Source organism: Lucilia sericata, unplaced genomic scaffold, assembly GCF_015586225.1.
Source record: "Lucilia sericata isolate MDLA Ls3-8-SP2 unplaced genomic scaffold, ASM1558622v1 Contig000926F_arrow, whole genome shotgun sequence".
NCBI classification, from domain to species: Eukaryota; Metazoa; Arthropoda; class Insecta; order Diptera; family Calliphoridae; genus Lucilia; species Lucilia sericata.
Genome location: NW_023994913.1, coordinates 11,548 through 28,090, shown reverse-complemented (window position 1 = coordinate 28,090; position 16,543 = coordinate 11,548). Strand labels below are relative to the sequence as shown.

Below are 16,543 nucleotides of genomic sequence, written 5' to 3'. Positions count from 1 at the left end.
GAGAAACATGCATGATGGTTTCTTAGTACACTTAAAGAAATTGGTAATGAAAAATAATAAATAAATATTTACTTCAGGAATTCTAATGCTGACGAATCTAGTTGGTTATTGATGTTGATCAGTGAAATTAGCCGCCAACAAAGCGAAAAAAGTACAACATGGTTTCATGTTCATGTAAGCTTTGAAAGTAAGATTTTTATATCTTTCAGCCTTTCATAGTTTTAATGAAGAATTCGCAAATTTTTGTAAAAGATGACCATTTTCGATAACAATTCGGAAAAAATTGGTCTCTTTCTTTCACTCCTAAATGTCACCAAACAAAGAAATAAATGGCGTTGTCCACAATCAATTAACTTTATTGGAGTCAGTTAAATCATGCTTCAATGCTATCATAAACTCCCATACATTCCTAAAATAAAAGTTTTCTAAAGGTGAACTTGACTTGAGTTCACTTGCATACCGAGAATGACTCCATCATTAATTATAACTTATTGGCTCTAACACTAATTTCTCGTGTGCGAAATTCGTCTAACATACGATCTGCACTTCTAGATCTAACATACGGGTGCACTTCTAGATCCCTATACAAACTTGAAGCTTCCGAAATTCCAATTTCGTTTACATTCCGAAGAATTTGTAAAGAATCCTAATCCGATGTATTTGAGCAATTTATTGATGAAAAGTAATTTGCTAGAAAGGAGAGATAGAGCCAAATATGGGGCCGAAATTTTGTGCATAATTGAAAGGGTCTAGGGTATATTGAGGGAGGATCGTGATAATTAGTTAGTTAGTTAGTTAGTTAGTTAGTTAGTTAGTTAGTTAGTTAGTTAGTTAGTTAGTTTAGTTAGTTAGTTTAGTTAGTTAGTTAGTTTTTTAGTTGTTCGTTTTGTTAGTTCGTTAGTTAGTGTTCGTTCGTTAGTTAGTTAGTTAGTTAGTTAGTTAGTTCGTTCGTTAGTTCGTATTTAGTTTAGTTCGTTAGTTCGTTAGTTAGTTCGTTCGTTTTATTTTCGTTCGTTAGTTAGTTAGTTAGTTCGTTAGTTTCGTTCGTTAGTTCGTTTAGTTAGTTTCGTTCGTTAGTTCGTTCGTTTAGTTCGTTCGTTCGTTACGTTAGTTCGTTCGTTAGTTCGTTCTTTCGTTCGTTAGTTCGTTCGTTCGTTAGTTAGTTCGTTCGTTCGTTCGTTCGTTAGTTCGTTAGTTCGTTCGTTCGTTCTTCGTTCGTCGTTCGTTCGTTCGTTTAGTTAGTTAGTTCGTTCGTTCGTTCGTTCGTTCGTTAGTTCGTTCGTTTCGTTCGTTCGTTCGTTCGTTCGTTCGTTCGTTCTTCGTTCGTTCGTTAGTTCGTTCGTTCGTTTTAGTTCGTTCGTTTTCGTTCGTGTTAGTTCGTTCGTTCGTTTCGTTCGTTGTTCGTTCGTTAGTTCGTTCGTTCGTTCGTTCGTTGTTGTTCGTTCGTTCGTTGTTAGTTCGTTTCGTTCGTTCGTTCGTTCGTTAGTTCTTCGTTCGTTCGTTGTTCGTTGTTCGTTCGTTTTTGTTCGTTCGTTCGTTCGTTTTTCGTTCGTTTCGTTCGTTCGTTCGTTCGTTCGTTCGTTCGTTCGTTCTTCGTTCGTTCGTTCGTTCGTTCGTTCGTTCGTTCGTTCGTTCGTTTCGTTCGTTTCGTTCGTTCGTTCGTTCGTTCGTTTCGTTCGTTCGTCGTTCGTTTCGTTCGTTCTTCGTTCTTCGTTCGTTCTTTCGTTCGTTCGTTCGTTCGTTCGTTCGTTTCTCGTTCGTTCGTTCGTTCGTTCGTTCGTTTCGTTCGTTCGTTCGTTCGTTCGTTCGTTTTCGTTTTCGTTCGTTCGTTCGTTTTTCGTTCTTCGTTCGTTCTTCGTTCGTTCGTTCGTTCGTTCGTTCGTTCGTTCGTTCGTTCGTTCGTTCGTTCGTTCGTTCGTTCGTTCGTTCGTTCGTTCGTTCGTTCGTTCGTTCTTCGTTCGTTCGTTTCGTTCGTTCGTTCGTTCGTTTCGTTCGTTCGTTCGTTCGTTCGTTCGTTCGTTCGTTCGTTCGTTCGTTCGTTCGTTCGTTCGTTCGTTTAGTTCGTTCGTTCGTTCGTTCGTTCGTTCGTTCGTTCGTTCGTTTTCGTTCGTTCGTTCGTTCTTCGTTCGTTCGTTCGTTTCGTTCGTTCGTTCGTTCGTTCGTTCGTTCGTTCGTTCGTTCGTTCGTTCTTCGTTCGTTCGTTCGTTCGTTCGTTCGTTCGTTTCGTTCGTTCGTTCGTTCGTTCGTTCGTTGTTCGTTCGTTCGTTCGTTCGTTCGTTCGTTCGTTCGTTCGTTCGTTCGTTCGTTCGTTCGTTCGTTCGTTCGTTTTCGTTTCGTTCGTTCGTTCGTTCGTTCGTTGTTCGTTCGTTTTGTTCTTCGTTCGTTCGTTCGTTCGTTCGTTTCGTTCGTTCGTTCGTTTCGTTCGTTCGTTCGTTCGTTCTTTCGTTGTTGTTCGTTGTTCGTTCGTTTCGTTCGTTCGTTCGTTCGTTCGTTCGTTTCGTTCGTTCTTCGTTCGTTCGTTCGTTCGTCGTTCGTTCGTTAGTTTCGTTGTTTTCGTTCGTTCGTTCGTTCGTTCGTTCGTTCGTTCGTTCGTTCGTTCGTTCGTTCGTTTCGTTCGTTCGTTCGTTCGTTCGTTCGTTCGTTCCTCCTGCCTTCCTCCTTTTCGCGTCTTTTGTGTCTCCCCTCCCTCCCGTAAAGAAAGCAAATCTCTAACACGGTAAATGTTTAAACATGTTAAAACATGCACCAAAGAAACAAACATGTTCTTTGTCGCTTTCTGTTGTTGTTTACCTGATAAGTTTTATCCAAGGCGGAGTTAACATCCTGCATTAGAAGATTCATTCCCTTCATGTGGCTCTTTGTCAGTATCAGGATGTTCGATGTCTTAACCGGGTGTTTTTGACAAAAGTTGTATTCTTTTGTTTTGAAGCTGTTTCTATAGTATGTATGATTGTCTAACTGTAGGTGTCCTTATGTTTTGGGACTTTTCCATGAAAGCTTCTTACTCTTATGACATGTAGAAATGTTTTGTTTTTCCTAAGAAGTAAAACATTTTTTGGCGTTTTAAAATGTCTTCTTTTCTTCTTTGGCTGTTCATTTTGTATTATTCCCACAACTCGCATAAATATTTATGACACTTGTCTTAAGTAATTAATGTTTGCAGATAGAATTTTGATGTTGAGTAAAAAATAAGTACATATATAAGAATGCATTAGAATTGTACATGTTTTAAATATTCTTTGTTTTGTAATTTCCAACTCATTAAAATTGTATAAATGTCATGTAAAATTAGAGGGATATAGACAACTATATAGTACTGGCTATAGAAGGCTCTATAGTCCATACTAAAATACTGGCTAGAGTCAACTCCATAGTCCAGATTAAATACGTTTATATAGTCCAGATTGAAGACTACTTAACTTAAATTTCTCCATAGTCTTGACAATAAACTAGATTCTTTTTAATTAAATTTTACCTTCATTAGCATTACCCAACTCCCTATGAATTTGAACAACATTGATTTTAGGTTGCATCATTGTTTGTTGCAACAAAAATTACCTGATGTAACTATCGTAAATACAAACAAACTTTGTAGTAAAATACACACAATAACAACTTTACAAATTTATCGTTATTTTCAATGTAAACTCATACAAACTCAAAACGGAAAAAAGGATAATGGCTTAACATACTGAAAAAAAGATACCCATACACGGTACCGTACATTGTCGTAACTAACTTAAACTACTCCTGTCGTAATATTTTTGTTGTGCTGAATTACTAGTTGTTTTGTTAGAAACCATACGAGCGCAACCAACCAACTAGTCAGCCATCCAGCCAATGTCATCATTTTGAAAGCGTTGAAGAAATCGAAAGACATCTAGGTCGTTAGTGTGGAAAAATTGCAGCAAAACAACATCATATATTTGTGACATTTACAATGGAGGGATCTCATTATACTTGTACAAGTATCCAAACTAAGTATGTTTAAGCTAATCTTTATATGAAGAGATATTTTTGTCGAAACATGCAGCAACAACATTAAATTTTATTTCTTCCTCCCTTTAGCAAGGTTTATGGATTTTATGATGTTGAATTTATTTTTCAAAATAGAGGATACATTCTTTGGTAATACTGATGGAGAAAGTTTTAAAAAATGTAGATAATTATATGAGAAGGGCATGGGATGTGTCGAGGTTTTTAGGGGAGTACAACATCCATTTATATATTGCATTTTTAGTTTACGGTCTGAACTAAAAATGCAATATATTTTTCAGTCTAGATCCGAGACTATAATCTAAACTATCGAATATACTCGAGACTATACTTTGGACTATAGTTGTGTCTATACTTTGGGCTATAGTCGACCCTATTGTCTGGACATTAGTGAATTCTATATTCTGTATTAACCGAGTCGATATTTTAGACTAATAGTTCATTAGTTCGTTCTTATTTCGAGTTCTAGTTCGGTTCGTAGTTCAGTATTCATAAGTCAGTTCTAGTTCAGTTTCTAGTTTCAGTTCTAGTTCAGTTCTAGTTCAGTTCTAGTTCAGTTCTAGTTCAGAGTTCTAGTTCAGTTCTAGTTCAGTTCTAGTTCAGTTCTAGTTCAGTTCTAGTTCAGGTTCTAGTTCAGTTCTAGTTCAGTTCTAGTTCAGTTCTGTTCAGTTCTAGTTCAGTCTAGTTCAGTTCTAGTTCAGTTCTAGTTCAGTTCTAGTCAGTTCTAGTTCGTTCTAGTTCAGTTCTAGTTCAGTTCTAGTTCAGTTCTAGTTTCAGTTCTATGCAGTTCTAGTTCAAGTTCTAGTTCAGTTCTAGTTCAGTTCTAGTTCAGTTCTAGTTCAGTTCTAGTTCAGTTCTAGTTCAGTTCTAGTTCAGTTCTAGTTCAGGTCTAAGTTCAGTTCTAGTTTCAGTTCTAGTGCAAGTTCTAGTTCCCAGTTCTAGGTCAGTTCTAAGTTCCAACAGTTCTAGTTCAGTTCTAGGTTCAGTTTCTAGGTTCAGTTCTAGTTCAGTTCTAGTTCAGTTCTAGTTCAGTTCTCAGTTCAGTTCTAGTTCAGTTCTAGTTCAGTTTCTAGTTCAGTTCTAGTTCAGTTCTAGTTCAGTTCTAGTTCAGTTCTAGTTCAGTTCTAGTTCAGTTCTAGTTCAGTTCTAGTTCAGTTCTAGTTTCAGTTCTAGTTCAGTTCTAGTTCAGTTCTAGTTCAGTTCTAGTTCAGTTCTAGTTCAGTTCTAGTTCAGTTCTAGTTCAGTTCTAGTTCAGTTCTAGTTCAGTTCTAGTTCAGTTCTAGTTCAGTTCTAGTTCAGTTCTAGTTCAGTTCTAGTTCAGTTCTAGTTCAGTTCTAGTTCAGTTCTAGTTCAGTTCTAGTTCAGTTCTAGTTCAGTTCTAGTTCAGTTCTAGTTCAGTTCTAGTTCAGTTCTAGTTCAGTTCTAGTTCAGTTCTAGTTCAGTTCTAGTTCAGTTCTAGTTCAGTTCTAGTTCAGTTCTAGTTCAGTTCTAGTTCATTCTAGTTAGTTCTAGGTTTCAGTTCTAGTTCAGTACTAGTTCAGTTCTATTTCAGTTCTATTTCAGTTCTAGTTCAGTTCTAGTTCAGTTCTAGTTCAGTTCTAGTTCAGTTCTAGTTCAGTTCTAGTTCAGTTCTAGTTCAGTTCTAGTTCAGTTCTAGTTCAGTTCTAGTTCAGTTCTAGTTCAGTTCTAGTTCAGTTCTAGTTCAGTTCTAGTTCAGTTCTAGTTCAGTTCTAGTTCAGTTCTAGTTCAGTTCTAGTTCAGTTCTAGTTCAGTTCTAGTTCAGTTCTAGTTCAGTTCTAGTTCAGTTCTAGTTCAGTTCTAGTTCAGTTCTAGTTCAGTTCTAGTTCAGTTCTAGTTCAGTTCTAGTTCAGTTCTAGTTCAGTTCTAGTTCAGTTCTAGTTCAGTTCTAGTTCAGTTCTAGTTCAGTTCTAGTTCAGTTCTAGTTCAGTTCTAGTTCAGTTCTAGTTCAGTTCTAGTTCAGTTCTAGTTCAGTTCTAGTTCAGTTCTAGTTCAGTTCTAGTTCAGTTCTAGTTCAGTTCTAGTTCAGTTCTAGTTCAGTTCTAGTTCAGTTTCTAGTTCAGTTCTAGTTCAGTTCTAGTTCAGTTCTAGTTCAGTTCTAGTTCAGTTCTAGTTCAGTTCTAGTTCAGTTCTAGTTCAGTTCTAGTTCAGTTCTAGTTCAGTTCTAGTTCAGTTCTAGTTCAGTTCTAGTTCAGTTCTAGTTCAGTTCTAGTTCAGTTCTAGTTCAGTTCTAGTTCAGTTCTAGTTCAGTTCTAGTTCAGTTCTAGTTCAGTTCTAGTTCAGTTCTAGTTCAGTTCTAGTTCAGTTCTAGTTCAGTTCTAGTTCAGTTCTAGTTCAGTTCTAGTTCAGTTCTAGTTCAGTTCTAGTTCAGTTCTAGTTCAGTTCTAGTTCAGTTCTAGTTCAGTTCTAGTTCAGTTCTAGTTCAGTTCTAGTTCAGTTCTAGTTCAGTTCTAGTTCGTTCTAGTTCAGTCTAGTTCAGTTCTAGTTCAGTTCTAGTTCATTCTAGTTCAGTTCTAGTTCAGTTCTAGTTCAGTTCTAGTTCAGTTCTAGTTCAGTTCTAGTTCAGTTCTAGTTCAGTTCTAGTTCAGTTCTAGTTCAGTTTCTAGTTCAGTTCTAGTTCATTCTAGTTCAGTTCTAGTTCAGTTCTAGTTCAGTTCTAGTTCAGTTCTAGTTCAGTTCTAGTTCAGTTTCTAGTTCAGTTCTAGTTCAGTTCTAGTTCAGTTCTAGTTCAGTTCTAGTTCAGTTTCTAGTTCAGTTCTAGTTCAGTTCTAGTTCAGTTTCTAGTTCAGTTCTAGTTCAGTTCTAGTTCAGTTCTAGTTCAGTTCTAGTTCAGTTCTAGTTCAGTTCTAGTTCAGTTCTAGTTCAGTTCTAGTTCAGTTTTCTAGTTCAGTCTATTCAGTTCAGTTCAGTTCAGTTCAGTTCTAGTTCAGTTCTAGTTCAGTTCTAGTTCAGTTCTAGTTCAGTTCTAGTTCAGTTCTAGTTCAAGTTCTAGTTCAGTTCTAGTTCAGTTCTAGTTCAGTTCTAGTTCAGTTTCTAGTTCAGTTCTAGTTCAGTTCTAGTTCAGTTCTAGTTCAGTTCTAGTTCAGTTCTAGTTCAGTTCTAGTTCAGTTCTAGTTCAGTTCTAGTTCAGTTCTAGTTTCAGTTCTAGTTCAGTTCTAGTTCAGTTCTAGTTCAGTTCTAGTTCAGTTCTAGTTCAGTTCTAGTTCAGTTCTAGTTCAGTTCTAGTTCAGTTCTAGTTCAGTTCTAGTGCAGTTCTAGTTCAGTTCTAGTTCAGTTCTAGTTTCAGTCTAGTTCAGTTCTAGTTCAGTTCTATTTCAGTTCTAGTTCAGTTCTAGTTCAGTTCTAGTTCAGTTCTAGTTCAGTTTCTAGTTCAGTTCTAGTTCAGTTCTAGTCAGTTCTAGTTCCGTTATAGTTCAGTTCTAAGTTTCAAGTTCAGTAGTTCAGTTCTGTCAGTTCGAGTTCAGTTCTATTTCAGTTCTAGTTCAGTTCTAGTCATTCTAGTTCAGTTCTAGTTCAGTTCTAGTTCAGTTCAGTAGTTCAGTTCTAGTTCAGTTCTAGTTCAGTTCAGTTCAGTTCTAGTTCAGTTCTAGTTCAGTTCTAGTTCAGTTCTAGTTCAGTTCTAGTTCAGTTCTTAGTTCAGTTCTAGTTCAGTTCTAGTTCAGTTCTAGTTCAGTTCTAGTCAGTTCTAGTTCAGTTCTAGTTCAGTTCTAGTTCAGTTCTAGTTCAGTTCTAGTTCAGTTCTAGTTCAGTTCTAGTTCAGTTCTAGTTCAGTTCTAGTTCAGTTCTAGTTCAGTTCTAGTTCAGTTCTAGTTCAGTTCTAGTTCAGTTTCTAGTTCAGTTCTAGTTCAGTTCTAGTTCAGTTCTAGTTCAGTTTCTAGTTCAGTTCGTTCAGTTCTAGTTCAGTTTCTAGTTCAGTTCTAGTTCAGTTCTAGTTCAGTTCTAGTTCAGTTCTAGTTCAGTTCTAGTTCCGTTTCAGTTCAGTTCTAGTTCAGTTCTAGTTCAGTTCTAGTTCAGTTCTAGTTCAGTTCTATTCAGTTCTAGTTCAGTTCTAGTTCAGTTCTAGTTCAGTTCTAGTTCAGTTCTAGTTCAGTTCTAGTTCAGTTTCAGTTCAGTTCTAGTTCAGTTCTAGTTCAGTTCTAATTCAGTACTAGTTCAGTTCTAGTTTCAGATCTATTCAGTTCTAGTTCAGTTCTAGTTCAGTTCTAGTTCATTCTAGTTCAGTTCTAGTTCTTCTAGTTCAGTCTTAGTTCTAGTTTAGTTCAAGTTCAGTGCAAGTTCAGTTCTAATTCAGTTCTAGTTCATTTCTAGTTCAGAATGGACGGATTTCCTAGTTAAATTACACTTAACAAATTAATAATATTTCAATTCGTATATACATTTTATTAAATCTCTAGTTTCTCCATTTACTTTCAAAATAATTAAACAATTTTTGGCAAAATGATTTCACTCCACAACTCGTGCAAAGTTTTACACTTTTATTGTTTTCATGTCAACTGTTGAGATTCAATTTGAATTTTAAAATTGGTCAGTTGTCCACATTCACCTTGTAGTACTTTCTGTTCCTTTTGTTCAACAAACAAAAAAACAACAACTGCAAAAAAGGATAAAATGTGTTCTGTTAGATGAAAAAGGCAACAAAATAATGGCAAAAAAAATCTGCAATGACACGTTCGGCTTTTTTCCTCTATTCCGTACTATGTTGCCTAAAAACGTGACTAGAAAAATTGCTTACAAATTCTAATAACTTTGATTTAATCTAATTATACAAGTCCTATAAAAATAATATAACAAACTGGAGAACGAAAAGTTTTAGATTTAATTTTGATGGTAATAAAATAGAACTTTGTATGTAAATTTAGACGGCTAATGTTGAAATACATTTTTTGGTTTTTGTAAAATAATTATTTTTATTTCAATTATTTTTAGGCATTCCATGAAAATGCATCACTTGACACATCATGTCTCGGAAGAACGTCATCTTTTCAAATGTACCCATGAAAATTGTGAATATTCAGCAGTGAGTAAGTCTTTTCTGAACACTCATATGAAATCACATTCTATGGAAAGTATCAAGTGCACGGAGAAGAATTGTAATTATGTGGGCAAAAGTAAATTGCATTTGAAAAGGTAAGTACTTAATTTAATTTATAGAACTGAACCAGAACTGTAATAGAAGCAGAACTGATCTAGAACTGAACTAGAACTAAACTAGAACTGAACTAGAACTGAACGAAAACTAAACTAAACTAGAACTGAACTAAAACTGAACTAAAACTGAACTAGAACTAAACTAGAACTGAACTAGAACTGAACGAAAACTAAACTAAACTAGAACTGAACTAGAACTGAACTAGAACTGAACTAGAACTGAACTAGAACTGAACTAGAACTGAACTAGAACTGAACTAGAACTGAACTAGAACTGAACTGAACTAGAACTGAACTAGAACTGAACTGAACTGAACCAAACTGAACTAGAACTGAACTAGAACTGAACTAGAACTGAACTAGAACTGAACTACTGAACTAGAACTGAACTAGAACTGAACTAGAACTGAACTAGAACTGAACTAGAACTGAACTAGAACTGAACTAGAACTGAACTAGAACTGAACTAGAACTGAACTAGAACTGAACTAGACTGAACTAGAACTGAACTAGAACTGAACTAGAACTGAACTAGAACTGAACTAGAACTGAACTAGAACTGAACTAGAACTGAACTAGAACTGAACTAGAACTGAACTAGAACTGAACTAGAACTGAACTAGAACTGAACTAGAACTGAACTAGAACTGAACTAGAACTGAACTAGAACTGAACTAGAACTGAACTAGAACTGAACTAGAACTGAACTAGAACTGAACTAGACTGAACTAGAACTGAACTAGAACTGAACTAGAACTGAACTAGAACTGAACTGAACTAGAACTGAACTAGAACTGAACTGAACTGAACTAGAACTGAACTGAACTAGAACTGAACTAGAACTGAACTAGAACTGAACTAGAACTGAACTAGAACTGAACTAGAACTGAACTAGAACTGAACTAGAACTGAACTAGAACTGACTAGAACTGAACTAGAACTGAACTAGAACTGAACTAGAACTGAACTAGAACTGAACTAGAACTGAACTAGAACTGAACTAGAACTGAACTAGAACTGAACTAGAACTGAACTAGAACTGAACTAGAACTGAACTAGAACTGAACTAGAACTGAACTAGAACTGAACTAGAACTGAACTAGAACTGAACTAGAACTGAACTAGAACTGAACTAGAACTGAACTAGAACTGAACTAGAACTGAACTAGAACTGAACTAGACTGAACTAGAACTGAACTAGAACTGAACTAGAACTGAACTAGATCTGAACTAGAACTGAACTAGAACTGAACTAGAACTGAACTAGAACTGAACTAGAACTGAACTAGAACTGAACTAGAACTGAACTAGAACTGAACTAGAACTGAACTAGAACTGAACTAGAACTGAACTAGAACTGAACTAGAACTGAACTAGAACTGAACTAGAACTGAACTAGAACTGAACTAGAACTGAACTAGAACTAAACTAGAACTAAACTAGAACTAAACTAGAACTGAACTAGAACTGAACTAGAACTGAACTAGAACTGAACTAGAACTGAACTAGAACTGAACTAGAACTGAACTAGAACTGAACTAGAACTGAACTAGAACTGAACTAGAACTGAAATAGAACTGAAATAGAACTGAACTAGAACTGAACTAGAACTGAACTAGAACTGAACTAGAACTGAACTAGAACTGAACTAGAACTGAACTAGAACTGAACTAGAACTGAACTAGAACTGAACTAGAACTGAACTAGAACTGAACTAGAACTGAACTAGAACTGAACTAGAACTGAACTAGAACTGAACTAGAACTGAACTAGAACTGAACTAGAACTGAACTAGAACTGAACTAGAACTGAACTAGAACTGAACTAAACTAGAACTAAACTAGAACTAAACTAGAACTAAACTAGAACTGAACTAGAACTGAACTAGAACTGAACTAGAACTGAACTAGAACTGAACTAGAACTGAACTAGACTAAACTAGAACTGAACTAGAACTGAACTAGAACTGAACTAGAACTGAACTAGAACTGAACTAGAACTGAACTAGAACTTAAGTAGAACTGAACTAGAACTGAACTAGAACTGAACTAGAACTGAACTAGAACTGAACTAGAACTGAACTAGAACTGAACTAGAACTGAACTAGAACTGAACTGGAACTGAACTAGAACTGAACTAGAGCTGAACTAGAACTAAACTAGTACTGAACTAAAACTGAACTAGAACTGAACAAGAACTGAACTAGAGCTGAACTAGAACTGAACTAGAACTGGACTAGAACTGAACTAGAACTGAACTAGAACTGAACTAGAACTGAACTAGAACTGAACTAGAACTGAACTAGAACTGAACTGGAACTGAACTAGAACTGAACTAGAGCTGAACTAGAACTAAACTAGTACTGAACTAAAACTGAACTAGAACTGAACTAAAACTGAACTAGAACTGCACTAGAACTGAACTAGAACTGAACTAAAACTGAACCAGAGCTGAAGTAGAACTGAACTAAAACTGAACTAAAACTGAACTAGAACTAAACTAGAACTGAACTAGAAGAAGAATATAGACTATACTTCCGATCAAAATATGGTGAACTTTTCGCAAAAAAAACCCTTATTCATAACAACCTCCATTTTTCCAAAAACCCCATTTAAAATCAAACTAAAACACCAAATCACATTAAAACACGCACTGTTTTTAAATAAATTTATTTTCAACTGATCTATAAATTGCTGATATTTCGATCACAGTTTATTAAAGCAGCAGCAGCCAAATCCAATAACTACAACTAAAACTGTCGCCAAAACAAAATCAATATGGTAGACATTAAAACACAAAACTGAAGATTAAAATGCCGACAATGTCCTTTAAAAGTTTAACAAACAAAAAATGCAAAAAAAAACATTGCATACAGCAATAATAACAACAAGTCATTCTGCCTCTAGAAACGTGACTTATCGATCGCTTTGATATGTTCTGTGAATTTTTACACACACACAACATTGCTCCACCAACAGCAACAAAATGACAAGAAATTCCTTTTGCTTACTGCAACCTAAAGACGTTTCTCTCGAAGAATATGCTGGATCGATCGTATAAGAAATAATCAAAATAAAGAATTGCAAAACTTATGCATGTTTAGAGTTGAAATACAATAAAAAGAAGAATTGCATATAAAAGAGCAACAACTGCAAAATGGAACTAGCCAAACCAACCAATTGCATTTAAATGCAATTGCCACTGTATAACACAGAAAAACCAATACGAAATAATCTAAATACGGTGATGAAGTTAATACTGGATGGTTGAATGAAAGGGCTGTACGAAAAGTTTTCTTAAACGGATTTATATTTTACAGCATAGTTCTTTTAGATCGGGAACGTCAGATTCATTTTATGTCAAACATGTGGGTTTGATCTTGACTCCTTTTTCTAAGAATTTCTAAATTATATTGTAACAATCCTCTTGGATTAAGCTTTTACGCAGGTCCAAAAACTGCAATCAGCAGATGCTATCAAATTTGACTTAGCTCTAGACTATTACTCATATTCAACATGATTTGACGTAGAGTAATCAAAAAATTGATCATGAGAAACCACAATTTATTTCCTTTAAGGGTTTTGTAATAAAAAACTTTTTATACGGACCTCGTCAAAAATTACTATGGTTGGTGCTGTAGCTGCTGTTCAGCATGTTACAAATGATGAGGTGGACTTTGCTGATGATCATGATGTTAAGGTTTCAGATTATTGTAGAACGAATTTGGTGCGTTACATAAAGGAGGAGATTTGTTTGTATGACATTAGAAGGGGCCCTCCCTTGTAAAGATTACAGACTATTCTGTAATCCAGACTGTAGACTTTTCTATAGTCCAGACTATGGACTATTATATAGTCCAGACTAGAGACTATTCTATAGTCCAGACTATGCTATTAGTAGTTCAGATTATAAACTAGTCTATAGTCCAGACTGTAGACTAGTCTATAGTCCTGACTATAGACTATTCTATAGTCCAGACTATGGACTATTCTATAGTCCAGACTTTAGACTATTCTATAATTCAGACTTTAGACTAATCTTTAGTCCAGACTATGGACTATTCTTTTGTCCAGACTCTAGACTATTCTATAGTCCAGACTATTGACTATTGTATAGTCCAGATTATAGACTATTCTCTAATCCAGACTATGGACTATTCTATAATCCAGACTATGGACTATTCTATAGTCCAGTCTATGGTATATTATATAGTCCAAACTATAGACTATTCTATAGTCCAGACTAAAGACTATTGTATAATCCAGACCATAGACTATTCTATAGTCCAGACCATAGACTATTCTATAGTCCAAACAATAGACTATTCTACAGTCCAGACGATAGATTATTCTATAGTCCAGACTATAGACTATTCTATAATCCAGACTGTAGACTACTCTATAGTCCAGACTGTAGACTTCTCTATAGTCCAGACTATAGACTATTCTATAGTCAAGACTATAAACTATTCTATAGTCCAGACTATAGGCTATTCTATAGTCCAGACTATAGGCTATTCTATAGTCCAGACTATAGGCTATTCTATAGTCCAGACTATAGGCTATTCTATAGTCCAGACTATCGGCTATTCTATAGTCCAGACTATAGACTATTCTATAGTCCAGACTATAGACTAGTCCAGACTATAAACTATAGACTAGTCCAGACTATAGACTGTTCTATAGTTCAGACTATAGACTATTCTATAGTCCAGACTACAAACCATTACATAGTCCAGACTATAAACCATTATATAGTCCAGACTATAGACTAGTCCAGACTATAGACTGTTCTATAGTCCAGACTATAGACTATTCTATAGTCCAGACTATAGACTATTCTATAGTCCAGACTATTGACTAGTCTGGACTATACTATCCTATAGTCCAGACCATAGATTTTTCTATAGTCCAGACCATAGACTATTCTAAAGTTCAGACTATAGACTATTCTATAGTCCAGACCGTAGACTATTCTATACTCCAGACTATAGACTATTCTATAGTCCAGACTATAGACTATTATATAGTCCAGACTATAGACTTTTCTATAGTCCAGACTATAGACTATTATATAGTCCAGACTGTAGACTATTATATAGTCCAGACTATAGAATATGATATTATCCAGACTATAGACTATTCTATTATCCATGCTGTAGACTATTCTATAGTGTAGACTATAGACTATTCTACTTCTACTAGGCCCCACACATTTGTCTTTCTCTGCAACATTTCCCCGTTGCTGCTGTCGACCCTGATGTTCCAAAAACAACAAGTAAATATCAATACAATTTCTTACACATTTTGCAACATTTTCATATGATCATGCTGAAAAGGCAGCCCAATGTAAAAGTGTAATTGTAGAGATTTTCTTTTCGTTTTGTTGTTGTTTTGTATAATGCGGTGGCGGTCAGTCGGTGGTTATTGTAACCAATTTAACCTTGAAATATGTTGATCTTTACATGTTCATATGTAGAATGAATATACAATTATTTAGTGGGATCAGCTATATGTAGTACAATGGAAAATAGTTGAATTTAGAAGCATTGTTTGTTTTATTAAAATTTTACAATTTTTTTCTTGGTTTAGTTGGCAATAAATGCGTGTTCAAAACTGACATTTACCGACGCCAATTGTCTGCTGCATAAAATGATGATGACGATGACAATGATGATTATGTTGCCACAACGATTGGAACAATGTTGCTTATTTACCACAGCAAGAAACCTACAACTATTGTTTCGTTCCTGGGGCTCATAATCATGAATTGCGTAATTCAATTTAATCACATTTCAAACGATCTTTCTCTCCCTCATGCTTCTTCGATGACTTCAATTCAATTAAAAATCAAATTCTACAATTCCACTGAAATCGATTTAAAATTCAACCATATAAAGAACAAGGAACACAGCCCAACGAGAAAAACATACTGTGTACACGTTCTTCTTTTGGTGGCAAATCCTTGGCCATTACGTTAGAACAAAAAACTTAACGTAACATGGTCATTTAAAGACAGGAACCGCCGTTTTATGTAGCTGTCTCTTAAAACGAGTAGCACACATGCCTCCTCTGTCTACAGACGCACACACACCCAAACACACTTGTACTTTTGCTTAAGATAAAAATGAGGTGGCAAATCACGCAGCAACATTATTTGTTGCTAATTAAGCCTGCCTCAATGGTCAGAGATATTCTTTTCGTTTGAAACCAAATGAGCAAGTAACAACGATTCATATAGTCGGTCAGTGTGTTTGTAAAGTACCCACACAACTCTCATCTGGCTTATGAAATGAAGATCCATTCCTAAGTATCATTTTTTGGAGATTCTAGTTCGCTCGTTTAAACATTTTGAAGCCCAAAAATGCTTTATAGCAAACATAACCTCAAATCCTAAATACCACATCACCCCCAATAAAGGACATCTCAAGCTTTTAGTTCTCTTTATAGAAGCTCTATCAAAAGCAATGGCTGGTTCTTATGACGATAAGATCGATCCGATCTATAGAATTTGGTGTATTCGAAATTGTTGACTAGATTTTTTACTACTCCAAAGATTTCTCCACAATAATTAATTTCTATTCCATTTTTTCATTTCACTTTCAGACACCTGCTGTCCCACAAACCCACCTCAGAAAGCAAACATTTCAATTGCGAGAAATGCTCGTTTAAAACCAAAATCAAGGGACATCTACAAAGACATATGCGTCATCATACCGGTGAGAAACCCTACTCCTGTCCTCATTGCGATTTTCGTACTAGCACCTGGGAGAATGTGCGTAAACATGTTCTGAAAACTGAAAAACACGCTGGAAAATTTGTATTCGAATGTGAAAAGTGTCAAAAAGAAGCGAAGACAAATGAGGAACAGCAAAAAGAAGATGGAAATCAAATTAAAGAAATATTTAAGACAAATTCTCATCAAGAATATCGGCAGCATTTGAAACAAAAGCATAAAAATGAAAAATAACGGAAATACAAAGAATTTAAACAGTAAAACTATTTTTAAAAGGTTTGGATTTTTGCTAAAACATTATTTTGTTACGCAAACTTGGTATTACTTATTTATGGCAGGTAAAAGCAAAGACATAAACCCAGTATTTGTTAAACACTTTTATACACACGTTTACCTTTTTTTGTAGTTTTTTCATGTAAATAAACCTAAAAGAAACAAATACAAACAATATCTTCTCATTTGCCTAAACAGGCCTGGAAAATCGAAATTTTTAAATAATAGAAAATAAGATGGAAGAAAAATATACTGCTGACTAGTCTATTGACTATTGAATAGTCTACTGGCTGAACTACTGACCAAATTATCGACTAGTCTATGTACAACACTATAGACTAGACTACAGACTAGACTATAGATTAGACTATAG

At 35.3% G+C, this 16,543-nt stretch overlaps 1 protein-coding gene across 1 annotated transcript in view; it reads left to right on the top strand.

Moving 5' to 3' along the window:
* LOC119609063 (zinc finger protein 62 homolog) overlaps positions 1-16,327 on the top strand; it is a 114,475-nt gene extending 98,148 nt beyond the window's left edge. The window contains exons 5-6 of the mRNA XM_037963748.1: positions 8,941-9,141; positions 15,768-16,327. Coding sequence (XP_037819676.1) covers positions 8,941-9,141; positions 15,768-16,131 — 565 coding nt within the window. The 3' untranslated portion in view covers positions 16,132-16,327. The remainder of the gene's footprint in view (positions 1-8,940; positions 9,142-15,767) is intronic.
* Positions 16,328-16,543: the final 216 nt, after the last annotated feature.